General features: G+C 37.0%; 1 protein-coding gene across 1 annotated transcript in view; it reads right to left on the minus strand.

The window, feature by feature from the left end:
* The window catches only part of CPA6 (carboxypeptidase A6), a 201094-nt gene that overhangs the window by 19432 nt on the left and 161762 nt on the right, over positions 1–19900 (minus strand). The window contains exons 7-8 of the mRNA XM_005866347.2: positions 13592–13702; positions 12800–12890 (exon numbers count right to left, since the gene is read on the minus strand). Of these exons, the coding sequence (XP_005866409.1) occupies positions 12800–12890; positions 13592–13702 (202 nt within the window). The remainder of the gene's footprint in view (positions 1–12799; positions 12891–13591; positions 13703–19900) is intronic.

A 19900-nucleotide genomic window follows, 5' to 3' on the forward strand; every position in this document is an offset into this window, starting at 1 on the left:
CTCCAGCCTGATGAAATCCATTTCGGACTTCTGGCCTCCAGAGCAATAAGAAAACAAATTTGTGTTGATTTAAGCCAGGGGTCCTCAAACTACGGCCTGCGGGCCACATGCAAATACAAATATTGTATTTGTTCCCGTTTTGTTTTTTTACTTCAAAATAAGGTATGTGCAGTGTGCATAGGAATTTGTTCATAGTTTTTTTTTTAAACTATAGTCCGGCCCTCCAACGGTCTGAGGGACAGTGAACTGGCCCCCTGTTTAAAAAGTTTTTGGACCCCTAATTTAAGCCACCACGTTTGTGGTAATTTGTTAGAGTGGCAAAAGGACACTAATATACTCTTATAAGCACCCTTTATTTATCTCTACACAGTTTGATGTAATTGTATTTTTACTAAACCATCCATCTTCTTGAGGGCAGGAATTATGCCCTTTTCTTGTATCTCCTGAGCCTAGTATACTGTCCTTAAAAGATTTATTAAATAAGCTAATAAATTTATCAATATGATTCAGACTAGAGGATGCTTCCAGAAAATTCTTCTTGTTCTCTTTTCTCTCTATTGACATTCTTTGGTTTTGAGGTCAAAGCCCTTTAACTGGATATATGGAGGATTTTTTAATTTTTTATTTTCTGGCTAAAGAGCTTAGAGTCCTCTTTAACTACCACAGTGTCCCTACCTCTCCCCCTCACACTCTACAGCACAAATATAGTATGTCATTCCTCCACGCACTCCCCAGACTCTCCTTAGCTTCTCATGGGCAACAACATCTGTGCAGACCCCTCAGCATGGAGTCCAAGCCCCGACTGATGGGCCCCTTTGAGGCTCACGTTTTGTTTTTTTTTCTGTATACCCGCTACCAGGGGTCCTCAAACTTTTTAAACAGGGGGCCAGTTCACTGTCCCTCAGACTGTTGGAGGGCCGGACTATAGTTTAAAAAAAAACTATGAGCAAATTCCTATGCACACTGCACATATCTTATTTTGAAGTAAAAAAACAAAACGGGAACAAATACACTATTTGTATTTGCATGTGGCCCGCAGGGCCGTAGTTTGAGGACCCCTGCAAGCAGCCGCAGCCCCACCCTTCCCAGAGCCAGTTCATACTCTGTCAGTCCCTCCCACACCTCATTGCCTTTGTTTCTCCTTTTCCTTCAGCCTGGATTGACCAGCTCCTTCCACGCCTGGAAGGCTCAGCTCCAAAGCCATCTGTCTGCTGCTTGCCCACTCTCACCCCAGCAGAATTCCCCATTCCTCTCTCGTCTGTGGGCCAGGCTCTCCTGCCTCCAGTTGTCAGCTTTCACGGGCCTCAGATCACAGCTGGCTGTTTACACGCCAGGCTCCCTCACTGGGCTGCTGGTTCCCAAGAACAAGGACTGAATAGTGCTATTTGCCTGGAGTTGTGCTTTGTTCATGGCAGGGGCTCGATAAATATTTACTGAGTGAATCAATCTGCCCTACAGCAAGGTCCCTCTTAGTCTGTCACATCAAACTTCCATTTGTGTTTTATATCTGAAGGTCAGTTTTATTATAATTGAAGGTTATAATAAAAGGTAAGAACTCGCACAAGAGCCCAAATCACGAAAAATCTAGGTTTCTGGCATATCTTCAAAATATATGCAAATAGGATTATTTTGAAGAGAATAAGAATATCCCTGAGAATGACAACAAATAATAAAAGGGAATCAATAGTTTTGAATCATATTACTACTTTGTCTTTGATTGTTGCCAACACACCTTCCTAATCTAAGGATGATGAACGAGATAATTAGTGCTGTTTTTGTCATGGAACTTGCTGGAAGGCCATTCTGGAATCTCTCAAAATTACACAGGCTTAGAATGGCATGCATTTAAACCTCATTTTAAATAGACTCCAGTGTAAGAAAACAATTCTTGTATTCCAATGAAATATGTCACATGAATTAAAATTTTTTTTTGCTGATGTACACTTTCTATTTCTCTACATAATAAAACAAATTTTTGCAAAATGTTTTGTATCAGTGTAACACGTTACTTTTCCTCTTGATCTATTTCATATTCTAGGGGAATATCAAGAGAAATAATAGGGGAAGCCAGAGGGATGGAAGGAAGTGCATTTGGTGTTTATTAAATTAGATGATATGTAATTAAGTGGGAACTCTAACCTTGCATTTCCCACCCCCATTCCATTTGGTGGGGATGGTGAGTGGGGTCAATGAGGAATGGTGGTGGGAAGTGTATAACATGACTTCTTCATAGACCCACGATCTGTCTCTTTTTGGTCTCACTCCCCCACATTTTACTAATAACTAATTAAGCTAAATAACAAAAACTAATATGAAAGGAGAAGTGCTTTGAATGGTGATAGTGCATTCTGAAGTTTGATTTTTAGTTAAAATTATATTTTAATTTAATTTTATTTTTAGAAATGATTGTTGACTTATTTTTACAGTTTTTAATTTTTTTGAGTGGCCAATGTATGGGCATGGTTGTGCCATGTAAATTGACCCCCCCCCTTCATTTGCCTAGCCATCAATTTCTTTTCCCCAGAAGCAGTCACTTTTACTTCTTTCCTGTATTATGCATTAGTCTATGCACTTATAAGCAAAAGGCCAGTTTTATCATGTTTATCTTTAAAAAAAACTTTTTTTTACACAAAGAGCAATATTATTTATATATTTTAATCTTAAACCTTGCTTTGTTCAACTCTGTGTGTATGTGTGTAATCCTGGAGATTTTTTCATTGAGTTCATAAAGCAGCTGTATAATTCTGGCTATTTCTATTTTACCGTATAATTGTAATTTACATAACTAGTCCTTTGTTGATGGACACTTGGGAAGCCCCTCATCTTTCGTTGTAAAGAGTGCTGTGATGAGTATCCTTGTACATGTGTTTTTTTCTAGATATGTGACTACAGCAATAGGGCACATTTCTAAAAGCAGAATTACTGTATTACTCAGTCAAAAGGATGTGTATTTTTTAATTTTGTAGACATTGCCAAATACCCTTTCACAGAAGTTGTACCCATTTCCACTCTCAAAGGAATGTATATTGCTTGTTTTCTCATATCCTTCAAATTTTAGCCCCTTTCTTTCTGTCTTTAACACATAGAACTGTGGTACCTAAGAAATTCATAAGAATTTCAATAGGTTCAAATTAGATGGTCAGAAAAAGTGTTTCTATTTAAAGTGTATTTTGAACATAGTTAGAGAAAAATGTACTTGAAGAAAATTAAGAGTCTATTTCCTTGATCTAAAGAAACTTTCCAAAGTAGCATCCTTACAGAGTACCGCATAGATAGAGCAGGTACTCAGTAAATACTTGCTGAATGACTCCTGTGGCGTTATTGAGTTTTGCTAAATTCTCAGTGCTACAGTAGGGTCACCTAACTTGAAATCTCAAGAGTGTTAAGAACATAGATTTAAGTGGTGTTTATCTCTGGGATTCATTTCATTATATGCAGCTTTTAAAAAATTTATCTTTATTGGTTATTTGGCTAATCACTTGAAGTTTGTATAGGAAAAATAAACACAGAGTGCATACTAGTAAAGCCAAATTTATTCCTTACAGTGAAATTGTAAAACTAAGTTTAGAAAACATTTAAAAGAAGGAAACACAACACTAGTTCTCTGATACCAGCATTTTGGCGTTTTATTTCCTAGTCTTTTCCCCCGTGTTAGTATGTGAATGTCTATATATCATACACATATCTGTCACATGTACATACAGAATCATTATATTCTTTTAGAGAATTGTATTCACAGTGAAAAAGTTATAGCCAGAATTAGATTCAATAGTATATTATATGCTTTTAATTATTTTTAAAATGATCTTATCCATATTTATGGTTTCCTAAATTTTCACCAAATGAATTTATATTAATTTATTTAACAATTGTCAGTTCAACATTTGGGTTGTTTTCAGTCTTTTATTATTATAAATGATACAATGGTCAGCAGTATCTTTTTCTCTTTCCTTATAATGTATTATCAAAATGGGATGCTTGGACCAAAGGTTATATACAGGCTTAAGGTTCTGCTTTGACTGTCTTCTTTTTTCACTGTCCATGTGTACCCATCTGATCTGTCCCCAAAGCTTCAACTTCTCCCTCTGTGTTCGGGGCCCTCAAGCCTATGTGATAAGACTAGAACTTTGTCAATCCTTCATGTCTACATCCAGTTACCTATTGTACATCTTCCCCTAGAATCCCACCAGCATTCCACATCCACTGCTCAAAGTAGATGCGTATTTGCCATCAAATCCTCACCTCTCACAAATGCCAAATCATGGTAGATGATGCCTCTGTCCACTTGTCACTCTAGCCAGAACAGAGTCATCCTAGACTCCTCACTTTTCCCTCTGAAACTCATTGTCTACATCTCACTGGGATGTAAGTGAATGCTGCTGCTTCACACTCTACATCCTTGCCACGCCCTCCTGGCTTATGGTCCTGCTGTAGTTTACTAACCCGTCTTTGGCTGACACTCCTGCTCAAGTGACACTTGGAGATCAGTCATTTACTTCTGGCTTTAAAAGCTCCTAATTATACCTCCCTTTAAGGGTTTCTAATTATCCAGTGTTTGTCAAACTTTTCCATCAGAATACCCCTAACAGTCAAGGCCAACATAGACGGTAAGTCCATAAGTTCTTCAAAATCTTTGCTTCACTTTAAAAATTCATGTGCATTGTCCAGTCCACTCAATTATGTATCTGTGTTTGTTCTAACATCAAATAATTCTCTTTCTGAAATCTTCATGTGAAACTGACATGCCCCCAAGGTATGCTATGACTGTGACTTTCTTTGTGACATAACTCCATATACATGTAACCTCAGGCCAGTTTGACAGGCACAGCTTCTAGCATGAAATCCGTAGAGGTCAGCACAGCACTGACTCTCAGCATGTCCATTGTGAACCCTGGCTCATCTCTCACCTGTCCTTCCAGTTGTCCATCCTTCAGCCACTCAGGGCCACCTGCCAGACTCACAACACCCCCTTCTGCTTCATGCTGCATATTTTCCTCAAGGACATACTCAGTTCCCCTACCTGGATGCTTTCTTCACACTGAAGCCTCTGTTACCTTCTGCCTCACAGTTTAGTCTAATGGATGACAAATATATTTTTAGTACTTAAATCTGCTATTATTTCTTCTATGAAGACTTTTCTGACTGTATCAAGTAGAACTGGTCCCTTCTTTCTTTATATCTCCACTGCACCATATGCATATTAATGTATATCTACATAGGTATACATATATACTTCCACATAGTATCTATAACATGTTGTTTCATTTTTTTCTTTCTCTTCTTTTCCCCTTCACTCCTTTCTCCTTTCTCTTTCTTCTCTTCACCTACTCCAAACCCAATGATTTAAAACCTGATGAGGGCAGGAAATCTGTTAGACTTGCCTCTGCTTCCCAAGTGCCTAGTGCAGTGTGGCAAATAGAATGCATGCAGTACAGTTTTTTTTTTAATTAATGAATGGAGGAATGAATAGTGTTTTTCATGTCTCTGGTCAAATTGCTTTCTAATGCCTTCAGAGATACATGTTCTTCCAGTTTTACCATTGCTTCCAGCTTAGGTTATCACATTAAACCTTTTGAGGAATAATTTAATAGAAGAAATGTTATCTTGTTTTATTTTAATATCATTTTTTATTACTAGGAGGATGCCTATTTTATTATGTTGATTTATTTTCATGAATTGTAATTTTTTTTTTAAAATTTTAACCTCTAGAGCAGCGGTTCTCAACCTGTGGGTCGCGACCCCTTTGGCGGTCGAACGACCCTTTCACAGGGGTCCCCTAAGACCATCCTGCATATCAGATATTTACATTACGATTCATAACAGTAGCAACATTACAGTTATGAAGTAGCAATCACTGTCCCTCAGACCGTTGGAGGGCCGGACTATAGTTTTAAAAAAAACTATGAACAAATTCCTATGCACACTGCACATATCTTATTTTGAAGTAAAAAAACAAAACGGGAACAAATACAATATTTGTATTTGCATGTGGCCCGCGGGCTGTAGTTTGAGGACCCCTGGCCTAGAGTCTTGGAGTTTTTCTTCACATTTTGTATGGACTCTTAAAATTACTTTTATTATGTAATGCTTGATTCTGAAGTATTTATATGGAAATGATAGTAAAACTTTCAGTGCTATATTTTTGGCAAATATTTTTTCTTGAATAGTTACTTATCTTTATTTTAGTTCCTTTAAAAAAACACTTAATTCTTTACTTAATAAAGATATATTTACATTTGGAGTTTATTGTGATATATGTAATGGTTGTCTAAAGAGACTTTCAATGAACGTGTTGGCTACAAAGTAGTCTGCCTCTGTGGGAAGATATTAACCTTTGGCTGGGAGAAAAAAGTTCCCTGGAGAATTTGTAATCATGCACCTGACATCACAAGCAAATTCAAGCTATCTGCATGGCATGAGGTGGCCCCAGATAAGAAATAGTAACTGGGGAATTTCCCTCTCCTTTCTTCTCCCCATATATTCCCAATTTTTCTCTTTCCCTTATTTGTGTTTCATCATTTTGGTTAAACAGCCCAAGTCTTAATATTCTTTTGATACCAAACTGCTCCTTTGCAGACAGGAGTTGTTTAACAGAGAGGAATGACTGTTCATCATAGGTTGATCCCTAAGGGTCACACTCATGGCTAGAAATGGGGGCATCGGAGTTAGACTTGGCGTCCCATTCTGGCTCAAGTTTTGTGTAATTTGGAACATGCTTCCTAATTTCTCTGAATCTTAGTTTCTTCATCATTTACATAGGGATAATAATAGCATCAACCTATGAGAAATTTATCTTGAGCACTTAGCACATGCTTGGCGAATCCTTAATTAAATGCTACCCATGGATCACCATCACTAGCAAGCAAACCCCATTTGATATCTAAATCTATAGACTCTGTGCCCTTTACTCTCTTTATAAAAAGCACAACTGAGCATAATAATTGAACTCATTGATTCTCTAATTTTAAAATTTCTCTCTCAACCTCTGCAGAAGATTTTAGATAATATATCTTTTCACACTAAGTTGGTTGTAAAGCAAATAGAATAAGCCAATAGATCTTCCCTTTATATTCTCTAGATTTCCAAATAATTCCATGGGCATTAGATAAGGACTCATTAAATCTTCCAGAACTTTCTGATACAATTTACAGCACCTTGAATTATAGAAGGTGCTTATACATGTGTTTTGATTTAAAATTGGATTAATATATAATGTGTTAGAATCACCCTTAACACAGGTGGCAGGGATTTTAAGGGTCCAGTTCGACCATCTAGGTGATATCTAATCCCATCTCTATGCCATTTTCAGCCCAAAGTTACCCAACTCTGTCTGTAAATCTCAGTGATGTAAATTCACTGTCTTATAAGTCAGTGCACTCCTGTTGTGAGCTCCATGCCTCTGGAAATTTGATGAGGATGAGTTAGTTCTCTTCCTGAGCGCACCCGGAGGCCAGTCTCAGCACTTCCTCACATCCCCAATTAGCAGGTCCAATTACACAAACGTTAGTCAGTGAAGCAGATTGTACTGAATGTTACCAATGGTGGTGGTTATGCAATTCTGAAGGGGATTTATATACTCACAGCAACATTCTTCTTTATTGTTGAGAGTATTATGGATGTCTCCCCTTATTTTCCCCCCATTACCCCCCTCCATCCAGCTCCTGCCCCACCCCAGGCCTTCACCTCATTATTATCTGTGTCCTCATTAGACACCTTTGAGTTCCAAAGTCCCTTTCTAGATGTCTTAGCAATGTTACCTCTCTCTCTCTCTCTCTCTCCTCTCTTCTCTCTCTCTCTCCCCCCCCCCTCTCCTTGCCCTGAATTTAGTCTCTGAAATTCCTATATTTTTATAGTAATTCAACTTAGGTTCTCAGCTGTAATAGCTCTCTCAAAACCAAAGCCCTTCTGTGGGAGGAACTCATTTTCTTAGAAAGATGGCCAGTGACCATCTATTCTTTCACGGGTATTGGCTCAAAACAACCAGTATATAATATTTTTCCTTTTTATCTCTGGTGATCTATCAAAATATTTGCCCATCCAAACAGCCCCCCCCCTTTTTTTGATAGAGTGAGGGGGTTTTGGCAGGAGAAGGGCATGTGTGGAGAGAGACATAGTAATTGGGCTGCAAAAAAATATGGTTTTCTCCATTTTATACCTAATTACAATATTAGGTCATTGAGTGTTCTACAAAGAGTAGTTATATTTCATTAAGTGCCTAACTAGCTCCTAAATGGCAATTAAAAATTTTAGAACATTTTTATTAAGCTATAATTCACATACCATAAAGTTCGCTCTTTTGAAGTGTACAAGTCAACGGATTTTAGCATATTCTCAATCATCACCAACTATCTAATTCCAAAATACAAGTATGAGCAAAATTAAAAACACAGTTCATTCTTGGTTTATTTATTTATTTATTTATTTATTTATTTATTTATTATTAACCTACTTTTGCTCACTCCTGTATTTTTATCATCCCCCAAAGAAACCCCTTACCTATTGGCAGCCAATACTCATTTCCCCCTCTTTCTAGCCCTTGGTAACCACTAATCTACTACTCTCTATCTTTATGGATTTGCCTATTTTGGACATTTCATATAAATGTAATCATATAATATTATGTTTCAAGGTTCATCCATGTATCAATACTTATTGTTTTTTATGGCCAAGTAATATTCCATTGTATGGATATACCATATTTTGTTTATTTATCAGTTGATAGGTATTTGGGTTGTTTCCACTTTTTGGCTGGTATAAACAATGCTGTTGTAAATGTTTATGTGCAGGTTAACATATGGACAAATATCTTTATTTCTCTTGGGTATATACTTGGGAGTGGAATTGCTAGGCTATATGGTAACTCTGTATTTAAATTTTTAAGGAACTATAAAACAGTTTTCCAAGTAAGTGATTGCATCATTTTACATTCCCACCAACAAGTGGGAGTGTTCCAATTCTTCCACACCCTCACCAACACTTGCTATTGTCTTTCTTTTTTATTATAGCCATCTTAGTAAGTGTGAAGTGGTACCTTGATGTGAATTTCCCTGATGGCTAATGATGTTGAGCATCTTTTTGTATTTACTCCCATTTGTATATCTTCTTTGGAGAAATGTCTGTTCAAATCATTTGAACATTTAACATTGGGTTATATGTCTTTTTTATTGTTGAGTTGTGAGAGCTCTTTTAATATTTGGAATAAAGACACGTCTCTTATCAGATGTCTGATTTTCAAACACGTTCTTTCATTCTGTAGGTTGTCCTAATAGTAATTTATATTTAGGCAACACTTGATTTATTTAGGGATTAAAGCTAAAGTATGGATATCATCCAAGCCTTTTACTTCTCTCCTGGATTTATTTGAATTTGGAAAAAGCAGTGCTCACAGTTATTAAAAAGCGTGCATAGAAAGATGGGAGAAAACCCCCACAGTGCCTAGTAGAGGGTATGTGCTCAATTAACTTTGGCAAATGAATGTATAAAATGGATATATTTATTCTTGGTTCCCACCGCTATTCTGACTTGTTGAGTCCCTCTGCTGGACTTTCAGTGCAATGATATTCATTTCATGACCTGAGGGCCCCCAGGGGGGAGTGGGGGGAGCTATGACGTATTGGAAAGACGTACTTGTTTCCATGTGTATGCTGTCTACTCCACTTAATGCCCTAATGTGTAACACTTCTCTTGGGATGGAGTTTTCATGGCAAAAAAGCAGTTTTGTGTTCTACTCTTGATGTCTGAGATTCACTGACTCTAAAGAAAGAAGCAGTTGTTTTGGCAGTTCATTGTTGATGCTGTAGTGTTTTCCATGGGCCTTGCATTTCATATCATTTACACTATGCTCATTTGGAGGGTCACTGAGGGATTTCATTTATTTCAATGCCCTTGACCCAGCAAATAGCTGTGGGGAGATGAGTCTGACGCTGTGAGGGAGGAAAGCCACATCTGCTTGCCTGTCAAATCAGCTGAATCTACCTGGGAGATGTTTGGAAGGAGAGATGGTCCCAGCCACGCTATCTGCATTTCCACATCACTTACAATGGCCTATCAAGGTCATTTTGCAACTGACATTTGCCATCATCCTTTGTCAACATCTTGCCTGTTGATTGATAGAAAGAATCAGAATGATTCAAAAATGGGAAGAATCAAAGGAATTCTAGTTGGGACAGCGGTTGAAACTAAGAAATCAAAGAAGGCTTCATATGTATGAAGGAAACAAGCTGGGTAAGGAAAGAAGAGCCAAGGGAAGCAAGAAAGTTATTTGTAACTGGATATAAACAGGAGTCTAACCTTACCCAGGCAGAGCCGGCTGGCCTGCTAGGGTTACTCAGCTCAGTTACCCATTCAGGGCGCTCACCCCGATGGTTGTGGGCTTCATGTGGATGACACATGGATGTGGGTAGCTGCCAACGAGTGAAACAGAGCACATACCTAATGAGCATGCACAGTGGTCCCATCAGAGAAGGGGAACATAGAATTCAAAAAAATTAGTGGTCTTAGGGAGTAATGTGAACAAGCTTGTCGTCTCAGTTCAAGTTGAAGAAAAACATTTTAACTCTAAACCATCATCGATAACAGCACTTTCTAGTACTTATGCAATGTTTTTTCTTGCCCTATGCGTGCAAACACTTTAAGCTTGCCTTATGGCTCATCATCACAACACTCTCCTGAAGGAAAAGGCAGTTAGTTATACAATTGACCTGAGGCTCAGTCGTGAACTGACTGTTCTGGAGGGTTGGGGAAAGGGGAGGGTCCCTGACATGTAGATTCCTGTTTGAAGCTAGGACTGAATTAGGCATTAAACATATGTAAATTCCTTTCATTCCTATAAGAACCCTTTGGGATGGGTATTCGTATTGTTATTTGATTAAGGAAAATTACCCAAATTATTTGAGCAATGATGGTGGAATAAAACCGTATCTGTCATATTCTAGAGCTATATTCTTTCTGTTCTCTGATATTCTTATTTGCCATTTCTAACTGATGAAGGGAGGTGCCCTGGAGGGAGATGTGGGCGGAGTCTAAGCCCATGCCCAGTTACTCTGTCTGAGGCTGGTGGGGACCGGAGGAGTAGCATCTAACCCAGAACCCAAAGTGTCACAGAATGAGTGAGTTAATGACAGGCCTCATTCCTAAGGGACTAACAAAGACTATCACACAGGGTCTATGTTTTGGGGGAGCTAAGGTAGGACTCCGCCAAAGGGCAGCTCCTTACAACTGCACTTTGATGATACTTCTCCTTCCCCTCCTTCCTGTTGCCAAATATGACACTAGAGAAGGGAACTAAAATATGTCACCCCCAAATATGCTCTTTGACATAAAAATTATTTTTGAGCTGAAGGCAATGAAGCAGCAGCAAATACAGGAAAAGCTCTCTTTACCTTCTCCCCCTTTTCTACCTAAAGACAGGATGTAAATTCGTCTTTTCTTGGAGACAGGACTCTGATTAGCCCAGAGAGGGACCAGAGGAATCTGAAACAAACTTTACTCCATGATTTTTCTCCCTTGTAGTTGCCTTCCCACAGTTGGCTGCCCTCGGGAGCCTAAAACTGCTCTCCTCTGACCTGCCATTTCTCCTCAGATTTATTGCTCTTTGTTGGAGATGCTGGATAAGCCAGAGTTCTAAGTTGCCACTTTGAGTAACTTTCCATGACGTTTTCCCCATGTGACATGCATTGTACATGCTGATAAATTGTTTTTCCCTTGTTAAACTGTCTTTTTGTTTGAGTCCCTGCTAAATTCTCAAGATGGGTAAAGATAAAGTTTTGCCTCCTCTACACTAGCTATGGCTAATTCTCTCCCTCCCTCTCTGTCTCTTGTACGCTACCTGCTTTTTTTTTTATTTTGCAAGTTTCCTTCCTTATAATAATACCCTCTCTTACTTGAAAGGTCCATATCCATGAAATATGGACTGTAGCAAAAATATACTTGCTATGTGTGTGGCCAATCAGTGCATAACTGGCAGTTTGGTGGATTCTCGTCAAGGATCTGGCAGCTTTGATCATCTTGACAGATGATGGCAGGATCCTTGTTACGCTCAGTGAAAGTGTTACAGAAATACGGGAGAAGAACCAAGCAACGCTTAGAGAGATGGAGTTACATTTATTACGCATGGGCCCAGAGGAAATGTATCTCAAATTCTGGGTGTAATTACACACGGAGTTTCTCATATTTATATGATTTTACCTTCTTTGTCTCCCAAATATGGGGTTTTTCCCGTTCCCTTTGCAAGTTCTTAAAGGGCCCTGTGTGCTGGGGCTTTGAGACCTCAACCAAAGGCTTGGCCTGGTGCCAGCACCGATAACTTCGTCTGGGGAAGGTTTAATGGCCTCTCTGAAATGGGAGTAGTCTTATTTTCCTTATTATTTAAGCCAGCAAGCATCTACAGAAGCCAGAAATAGCAGGGTTAAAACTTCAAACAACAGTTTTTATATAAGATGGATGCTTCAAAAGGATGAAAACATTTAACCAGATTTATACCACAAACCATACTTCCTGTTTTAGTTTCTGAATGACAAAGACTTCATTCCTCAGTTTTCTGCTTTTACATCTGTTTTTAAATTTTTAGTTTTCAGGATTGGGTTGACAGATTTAAATCCTTGATGTTTACATATTTTAAAACCCCTTTGTTTTGTAAATTATGTACATTAATATGTACATTATAGCTACAGTGTACATATTAGGTTTTCACATACAGAAAAACATCAGTCTTGCATGAGAGTCCTAACAGGTTCACCACTTCTGAGTGGAAAAGCTGTGGGAACCTTTGGACCTGAATCTCAATTAGTCCCCCACTTACCACACCATTTCACTTTCCAGTTACGATTGGCATCCACTCCACGGCAGCGAAACCTTGAGTTCCTTGACCTTGTTTTCCTCCAAAATCGATCCTAGAATGTAATTAAGAACATAGTTGCAGAAAAAAAATACTTACAAGGTTACTCACATGCATTTTAGTAGCACAACAGTGAATGAATCCCAGCATTAGGGGAGAGTTCCTCCTGGAACAGAATAAATTCAGCGAGTGGGAAGAGGACTGGACACTCAGGTTTATGGTCCAGTATCTGCCACGACCCTGCTGTCTCTTACCTTAGCTTGGCCTCATTTCTTTACAGGCAAATTGAATAAGCTGGACTAAACTAGTGATTTTTCACGATTTATTTAAAAGGAGAAATCTTTATTTACATGAAATCTTTTTGCTGTTGTTATTGTTAATCCTCACCCAATGATATTTTTCTGTTGATTTTTACAGAGAGTGGAAGAAACACACACACAGAGAAACACCAATGTGAGAGAGACACATCAATTGGTTGCCTCCCACCTAGTTCCCTGAATGGAACTAGGACCCATCAGTCCAAGGGCCGACGCTCTATCCACTGAGTCAAACTGGCTAGGGATATTTACATGAAATCTTATGCAAAGCTAAACATACAAACAAAATCAAAATGTTGTTGCTATGATGGGGGAAGGAGTGAGGTCTCTCTTGTAGCTCAGGATCACTAAGCTGGCTACCCACAGCTTCCTTCCTGTTTTGTGACAGTTTTCTATGAATTACTCCGTCTTTTTTGATTGGATAGGCAAAGTGACTTACATTGGTCCAGCTGAAATGGTATCCATCAACATTAAACACAGGCATGATATAAAAATACAGGTGATTCATCATTTTTCTCATGGTTGGGTCACTCCTGTATGTTAGAAGAGCCTAAAGACAAAGGTGACAGTTTTCTTATAAATTGATTCCAAATACAGATTTAGAAAAAAAGAAAAAAAGAAAGAAAAAAAGAAAGAAAAATTGATGTGTTTCTCTCCATGGGAAATACCAAATATGCTGGGTTAAAAGTAACAAGGTGATATAAACTATACTCTTGGACATTACATATTCTTTATTGAGACTTATGTATTATGAATAACATTTTAGCAAAGGTGGCAAAAACAGATGAATTGGACAGCCTCTTGCAGTGTCTCAGATCTGGCTAAGTTTTAGGGTGATTAAGAAAGCAATAGTTTTGTATAATCAGTTCTTTTTAAGATTCCATTCTATTGTGGACAAACTAATTACCTAATATCTTTGATATCTTTACATGATACACACACTAGTTATATATGTCACTTAATTTGTATGTCTAACTGGTACCATATTCAAGTCTTAGAACTTATTGCACAGACACAGTTTCCTCCTGATTTTTCTATAAAAAGTTTAATGAACAATACCACATCTCTCTCATCTTGATCTTGTAATTGGGTTTTACTTATATTGTGTCTGACGCCAAGTCTGAAAATTCTGCACTACAGATTTGGCCTCAAGTAGAAAAGCATTGAGTGTGTTAAGACATTTTGAAATACCATTCCTTTTTTAAAAAAGTGCTTCCTGATGCATGTTTGTCTATGTGTAAAGTATCTTAGAGAAACACATAGGAAATTTGTAACAATGGCTGCCTTTGGGCAGCAGGACTGGGTGACAATGTATTGGAAGGAGAAATACCTTTATGGTTATACCCATTTGGATTACAATTCAAAATAAAATAATTCTTAAATCTTAAATTATGTATATATTTTCTTGGAAAATTTAATACTTAAAATTTCAATCTTCTTTTATACTTAGTTAAGTAGGATTTTGAACCCCTCATAAGCAGCAATCTGTATTTACTTGGTGAGAATTCTATTCATAGAGAGCAATCCAATAATGCAATTTATTATTAGAAACTATCACTATATTAGAAATAATAATGAAAATAGAGATATATTCAAGAAAATTTACTAAATACAATTTTATTAAATATAATTTAAATATCTGTGGGATCAACACAAGTTGATACATGTTACTATAGTTTTCTCCTGTTCTCTAATTAAGATTCAATAATAATTTATTGGCCAAATAGCTTTAGTAGAACTTCCATATATGGTTGAATTTCAATTACCTGTAATGTTTTAATCTAGAGGAATTGTACTTGAAAGGAATATACATTCTCTAATTATTGGGTGTGGATTCTATGTGTTTATTGGATTAAGTTCATAATCACATTATTTATATCATCTATAATCTTACTAAAAATCTTGCCTGTATGCTGTTTTAGTCATTGGGAGTTGTGTTAAAAAATTAACATTACTAGATTTGTCACTTTTCTTTATAATTTTGTCAAATTTTGTTTTATATATTTTGAGGTCATTGATAAGGCCTCATTTTAAAGTTCTTCATTTCTAAATATATTAAGTAAGGAAGCTGTTCTCTAGTATTCTGTTCTGAAGTGGACTTAATTTCCAACAGTTGCCAAAACTTGCTTTTCCTCTGACAAGTAAACAGGTGTCAATGCGTTATATATGCCATATTTGTGATTTTTTTGTAAATCTCTAAGAATTGTAGCCATTCTCCATCTGGTCAGTCAAAATGAGAATGATTACACTATGATGACTATTCAGTATTGAATAGGATGATTGAGAGACCTCCTTGCTTGAATGCTTTCCGTAATAGGACATAGATCATTTCTCTTATGGTTTAGGTGGAGTTTCTAGAAAAAAGATGACCATGTAACTTTCAATTTCCTATCATTCTAACATATGATAACCTTCTAATGTGTAGGACTCTTTTTAGCAATCAATTTACACCACCCATACACACAGAAAAGGATATGCTTACTATTTAACGTCCATCTGGGTTTTACAAGTTTAGACTACTATTGTTACCTATAAGGAAGACTTAAGTCGTGGTGAACTGAAAGGCAGCCACAAATCAATACACCACACGCCTCAGTGTGGTAGTCTTTAGGTACTACACTCACCTTACCTCTCTATTTAAGAAATACTTAACGGAAATGGATTTTGATTTTAAAATAAGAGATATCAAAGAAGTTTTGAGTATTATCTTCTAGGAAAATTATATGTCTTGTATTAGGTAAGGGAATTTATTAAGTTAAGAAAGACAAGGAATGAGTCTAATTAGTACTCATCACATACCAAGACTATTTTGTCTTCCCCATAAATATATACATGTCATACCAGAATTCACCAAATGAACTTTGGTTAAATTTGAAGAACACTTTTTCAATTACTGAAGCCTTTGTGTGGTGTGGTAAAGTTAGGCCCAAGAGGTTGCCCCCCCCCCCCCACCTCTTTTTTCATTGTTTTTGGATTTATTTGGTTGGATGTTGCTTTTGTAGAGCCCCATGACAACCTGGAGTGCTAGGGTGTTTTTTCTTTCTTTTCTTTCTTTTTTTTTTTCTCCCAGGACTAGTGTTACTGACCTTTTAAAAGTAGTTTTTAAAGTTTCCATTTTTTCCCCTCAAGAATCATTACAAATGACCTAAAAATAAGCACACGTTCAGAGAAGGGAATATTGGGAGAAGTAGGCACGTTCCAGCTGAGGCCCAAGGAAGGGCACAGTCACCAGGCAAGGTGAAGAATATCTTCACCTGGGCTGGAGTGGAGTAAAATTATTTAGGATGGAAAAAAGTTGTAGCACCTAAGTGGGTGCATCTTGACACAAAAGAAGTATTTAAAATTTAATACTAGGAGAATTAATTAGAGCTGGAGAGAGTTTCCAGGGAGATTTTTGAAAGGGAGCTTAATCTATAAAGGTATTTGATGTCACACTATGAGAAGCTTGTTAAATGCAAGATGGAAACTAAATAATAGGTTGAAAGCACCATGAGCAAGAGGCTCTGTGAATGAAGGATGGAGAGCTGGAAAATCTTATGCTAATCTTGTAAATTCTAATTAAAAATATTTAAAAAATTTCAGGTACAATTGATACCAAATATTATGTTAGTTTCATGTGTACAGTGAAGTGGTTAGACATTTATATAATTTATAGAGTAGTCCTCCTGATAAGTCTAATACCCACCTGATACTATACAGAGTTATTACAATATTATTGACTATATTCCCTATGCTGTATTTATATCCCATGACTATTTTGTGACTGCCCATTTGTGCCTCTTAATCCTTTTACCTTTTCATCCAGCCCCTCAACCCCCTCATTTTGAGTTTGTTTCTTTTGTGTTTGCTCATTTATTTTTTTCTTTATATTTCACATGTAAGTGAAATCATATGGTATTTGTCTTTCTCTGACTGACTTATGTCACTTAGCATAATACCCTCTAGGTTCATCCATGTTATCACAAATGGTAAGATTTCATTCTTTTTATGGCTGATTAATATTTCATTGTATATATGTACCACATCTTTATCTAATTGTCTACTGATGGGCACTTAGGTTGCTTCCATATCTTAGCTATTGTATATCTTTTCAAATTGGTGTTTTGGATTTTTTCAGATAAATACCCAGAAGTGGATTAACTGGGTCATAAGATAGTGCTACTTTTATTTTCTCCACATCATCACCAACATTTGTTGTTTGTTGATTTAGTGATGATAGCTATTCTGACAGGTGTGAGGTGATATCTCATTGTGGTTTTAATTTGTATTTTTCTGATGATTAGTGATACTGAGTATCTTTTTCTATGTCTATTAGCCATCTAAATTTTAGTTTTTCCTATACTTAGTTAATTTATACTTAAAACTACCCAGGGATGACTAATCTAACAGGGCAGGTGATAAATGAAAATTGGTATTTATTCATCTATATTTGCTAATAAGAGATATAGATAAATATTTGAAATAATTTGTGTTACCAGGAAGAATACAAAATTAGAAGCATGTCCTCTCTACTCTTTCCTAAGTAACACTACTTCAAATTTTAGAACTTATATACTGAGATAGCCTAATAACAAGGTTGGTTGTATTTACTCAGGACCAACAGAGTGAAGGCCAGGACCAACTTTGTGGCATTATTAAAATCTATGTAAGAATCTGTCATCTACCAAAAGGAAAGTAGAGGTACCCTCACTTTGCATCGCTTTGCTATACATACATTTCAGTTACCATGGCTTAGTTAAATAGTATCAGTCCTCCAACAAGTACAGTTCTAATTTCAGTTACCACTAATTGATTTTTAGTCTACAGATCACTATGTAAATAACAGATGGTTATCAAGATCTGTGACCAATTATGTCACTTTTTTTTAAAGTGTGTCTTTAGGTGATTGGTCACTGAGCATCTGCTATTCAGTTCCCACAGAGACAGCAAAGTGTGTAGCTGTGTTGCCCCCTTGTCTCCTGAACCTGTGCAGCATGTTACAAAAATGGATGGTCGTGAGAAGAAATTGGCCAACAAATATGAAAGTTCAGCAGAGAAATAGAAAGTGGTAATGTAGAGGTGAAATTTGAATCAAACGTAAATGAAGTTATAGAAGAAAAAGGTGACCATGGAATGTCGACAGTGCCACCATTCAACTCTAGATATGCAGCCAGAGAAACCTAGTGAAGGAGAACTTACTGTACAAAATAAGAAAAGTGGTTGTGATGAAAAGGAGGGAGATGATCCGGAAGAAATGGTGCTGTCAACATTTCACATTAAAGAAAAACAGATATTTTATGACATTGAAAGGGCAAAGAAAAAATATTGGAAGCCAATCCCAACTAAGAAAGGAGTATGGCAATTTGCCAAGGCATAAATAAAGGCACTCACTTCACGTTGTAAGTTATATAATGAGAAGGCAAGCACTGCCTAAACCACCTGTCCTAAGGTGTTTTTTTTTTTTTTACAATGAAATAGGTCATTTTAATTATTAATATTTCTAATGTTCAATTATAGCATAATAAATATTAGGTTTACTCTTTTTGGCCATTTTCCTACATATTTATAACAATAAAAGTTTTTAATCTCTTTGATAAAAATATGTAAAGGTCATAGAACAAACTTAATTTTCGCCATTGATTATTAAAATAGATTTTAATGGCTTCAGCTTGTAGGGTCACTGTTACAATCCAGCAGTACTCTCAGGAAAAGCAAGAACAGCCTGTACAAACAGTGCCCAGGACACTCTCAGATATTAGATAGTGGAGTACAAGGAATGAAATGAATTTCAATTCAATTCAATTGAACAAACATTAATATAGACCTTGCTCTGTACAAGACATTATAAATTGAATCAAAAGGGAGAAGATGCTAGGTTGGAGGATGCAGAGGAGGAAAGAAAAGACTGGGGAGGAGAAAAAGGATGGGAGAACACGGGGAGTTAAAGGTACAAAAAGGCTGGTTGAAAACAAATCAAAATATTGTAATTACTTGGAATGGTAGTGAACAAAGTCAGACAATTTAAAAAATGCAGGTCATTTTTACATGATGAACTGTTTTTTTTAACTGTGCAGTTAAGAACCAAGACTTAATTGCTTACTTAACTGAATTCATTAAATATTTGATCTGGGCTTAATAACTCAATTATTTATTCCCTGGCTTTTAGCACATTTTAGCAAAAAAATTAAGTTCTCTTTTTGAAGAGGTTTATTTTATTTTTAGTGATATATTTCTTAACCAAAACTTTGAATTTTACACCTACATTTGAAGGTTTATATTTTTACCTTTAATAACCAGCAAGACATATAATATCGAAAGAGAAGATGATCCCCAAAGCTCTTAGACCCCGGAGAAAGCATCGCCCTTTCTGGAAAGCCCTCCCAGTTGAAAGACTTTTCCCACAACCGCTGCGCCAAGTCTTCCAGAGAGCTCTGTCCTTTACACACAACCCACCACAATCTCCGAACATTACGACTTACTCAGCCCACAGCCATCAGCGGGTCTTAGAAAAGAACTCCCTTCCCTGAAAGTCTCTTACCCTTATTTTTGGCTATTTGAGTTATCTGCATAGTACATCTGAATCACATGCCAGATTTTGGTACCAGGGTTAGCCATCACAGGTGGCCAGTGTAGATGGGAGGGGATGTGTAATGCAGTTGGTTTTCCTGTGTAGTCAGGCTGGGCAAGGAAGGCTGAGGTTTCACATTATGTAGCAGCAGAATACTGTGGCTCACCTGGGAAACTAAGCAAGGTTTTCCCTCCCCTCCCC

The sequence above is a fragment of the Myotis brandtii genome, unplaced genomic scaffold (assembly GCF_000412655.1).
Source record: "Myotis brandtii unplaced genomic scaffold, ASM41265v1 scaffold23, whole genome shotgun sequence".
Lineage (NCBI taxonomy): Eukaryota > Metazoa > Chordata > Mammalia > Chiroptera > Vespertilionidae > Myotis > Myotis brandtii.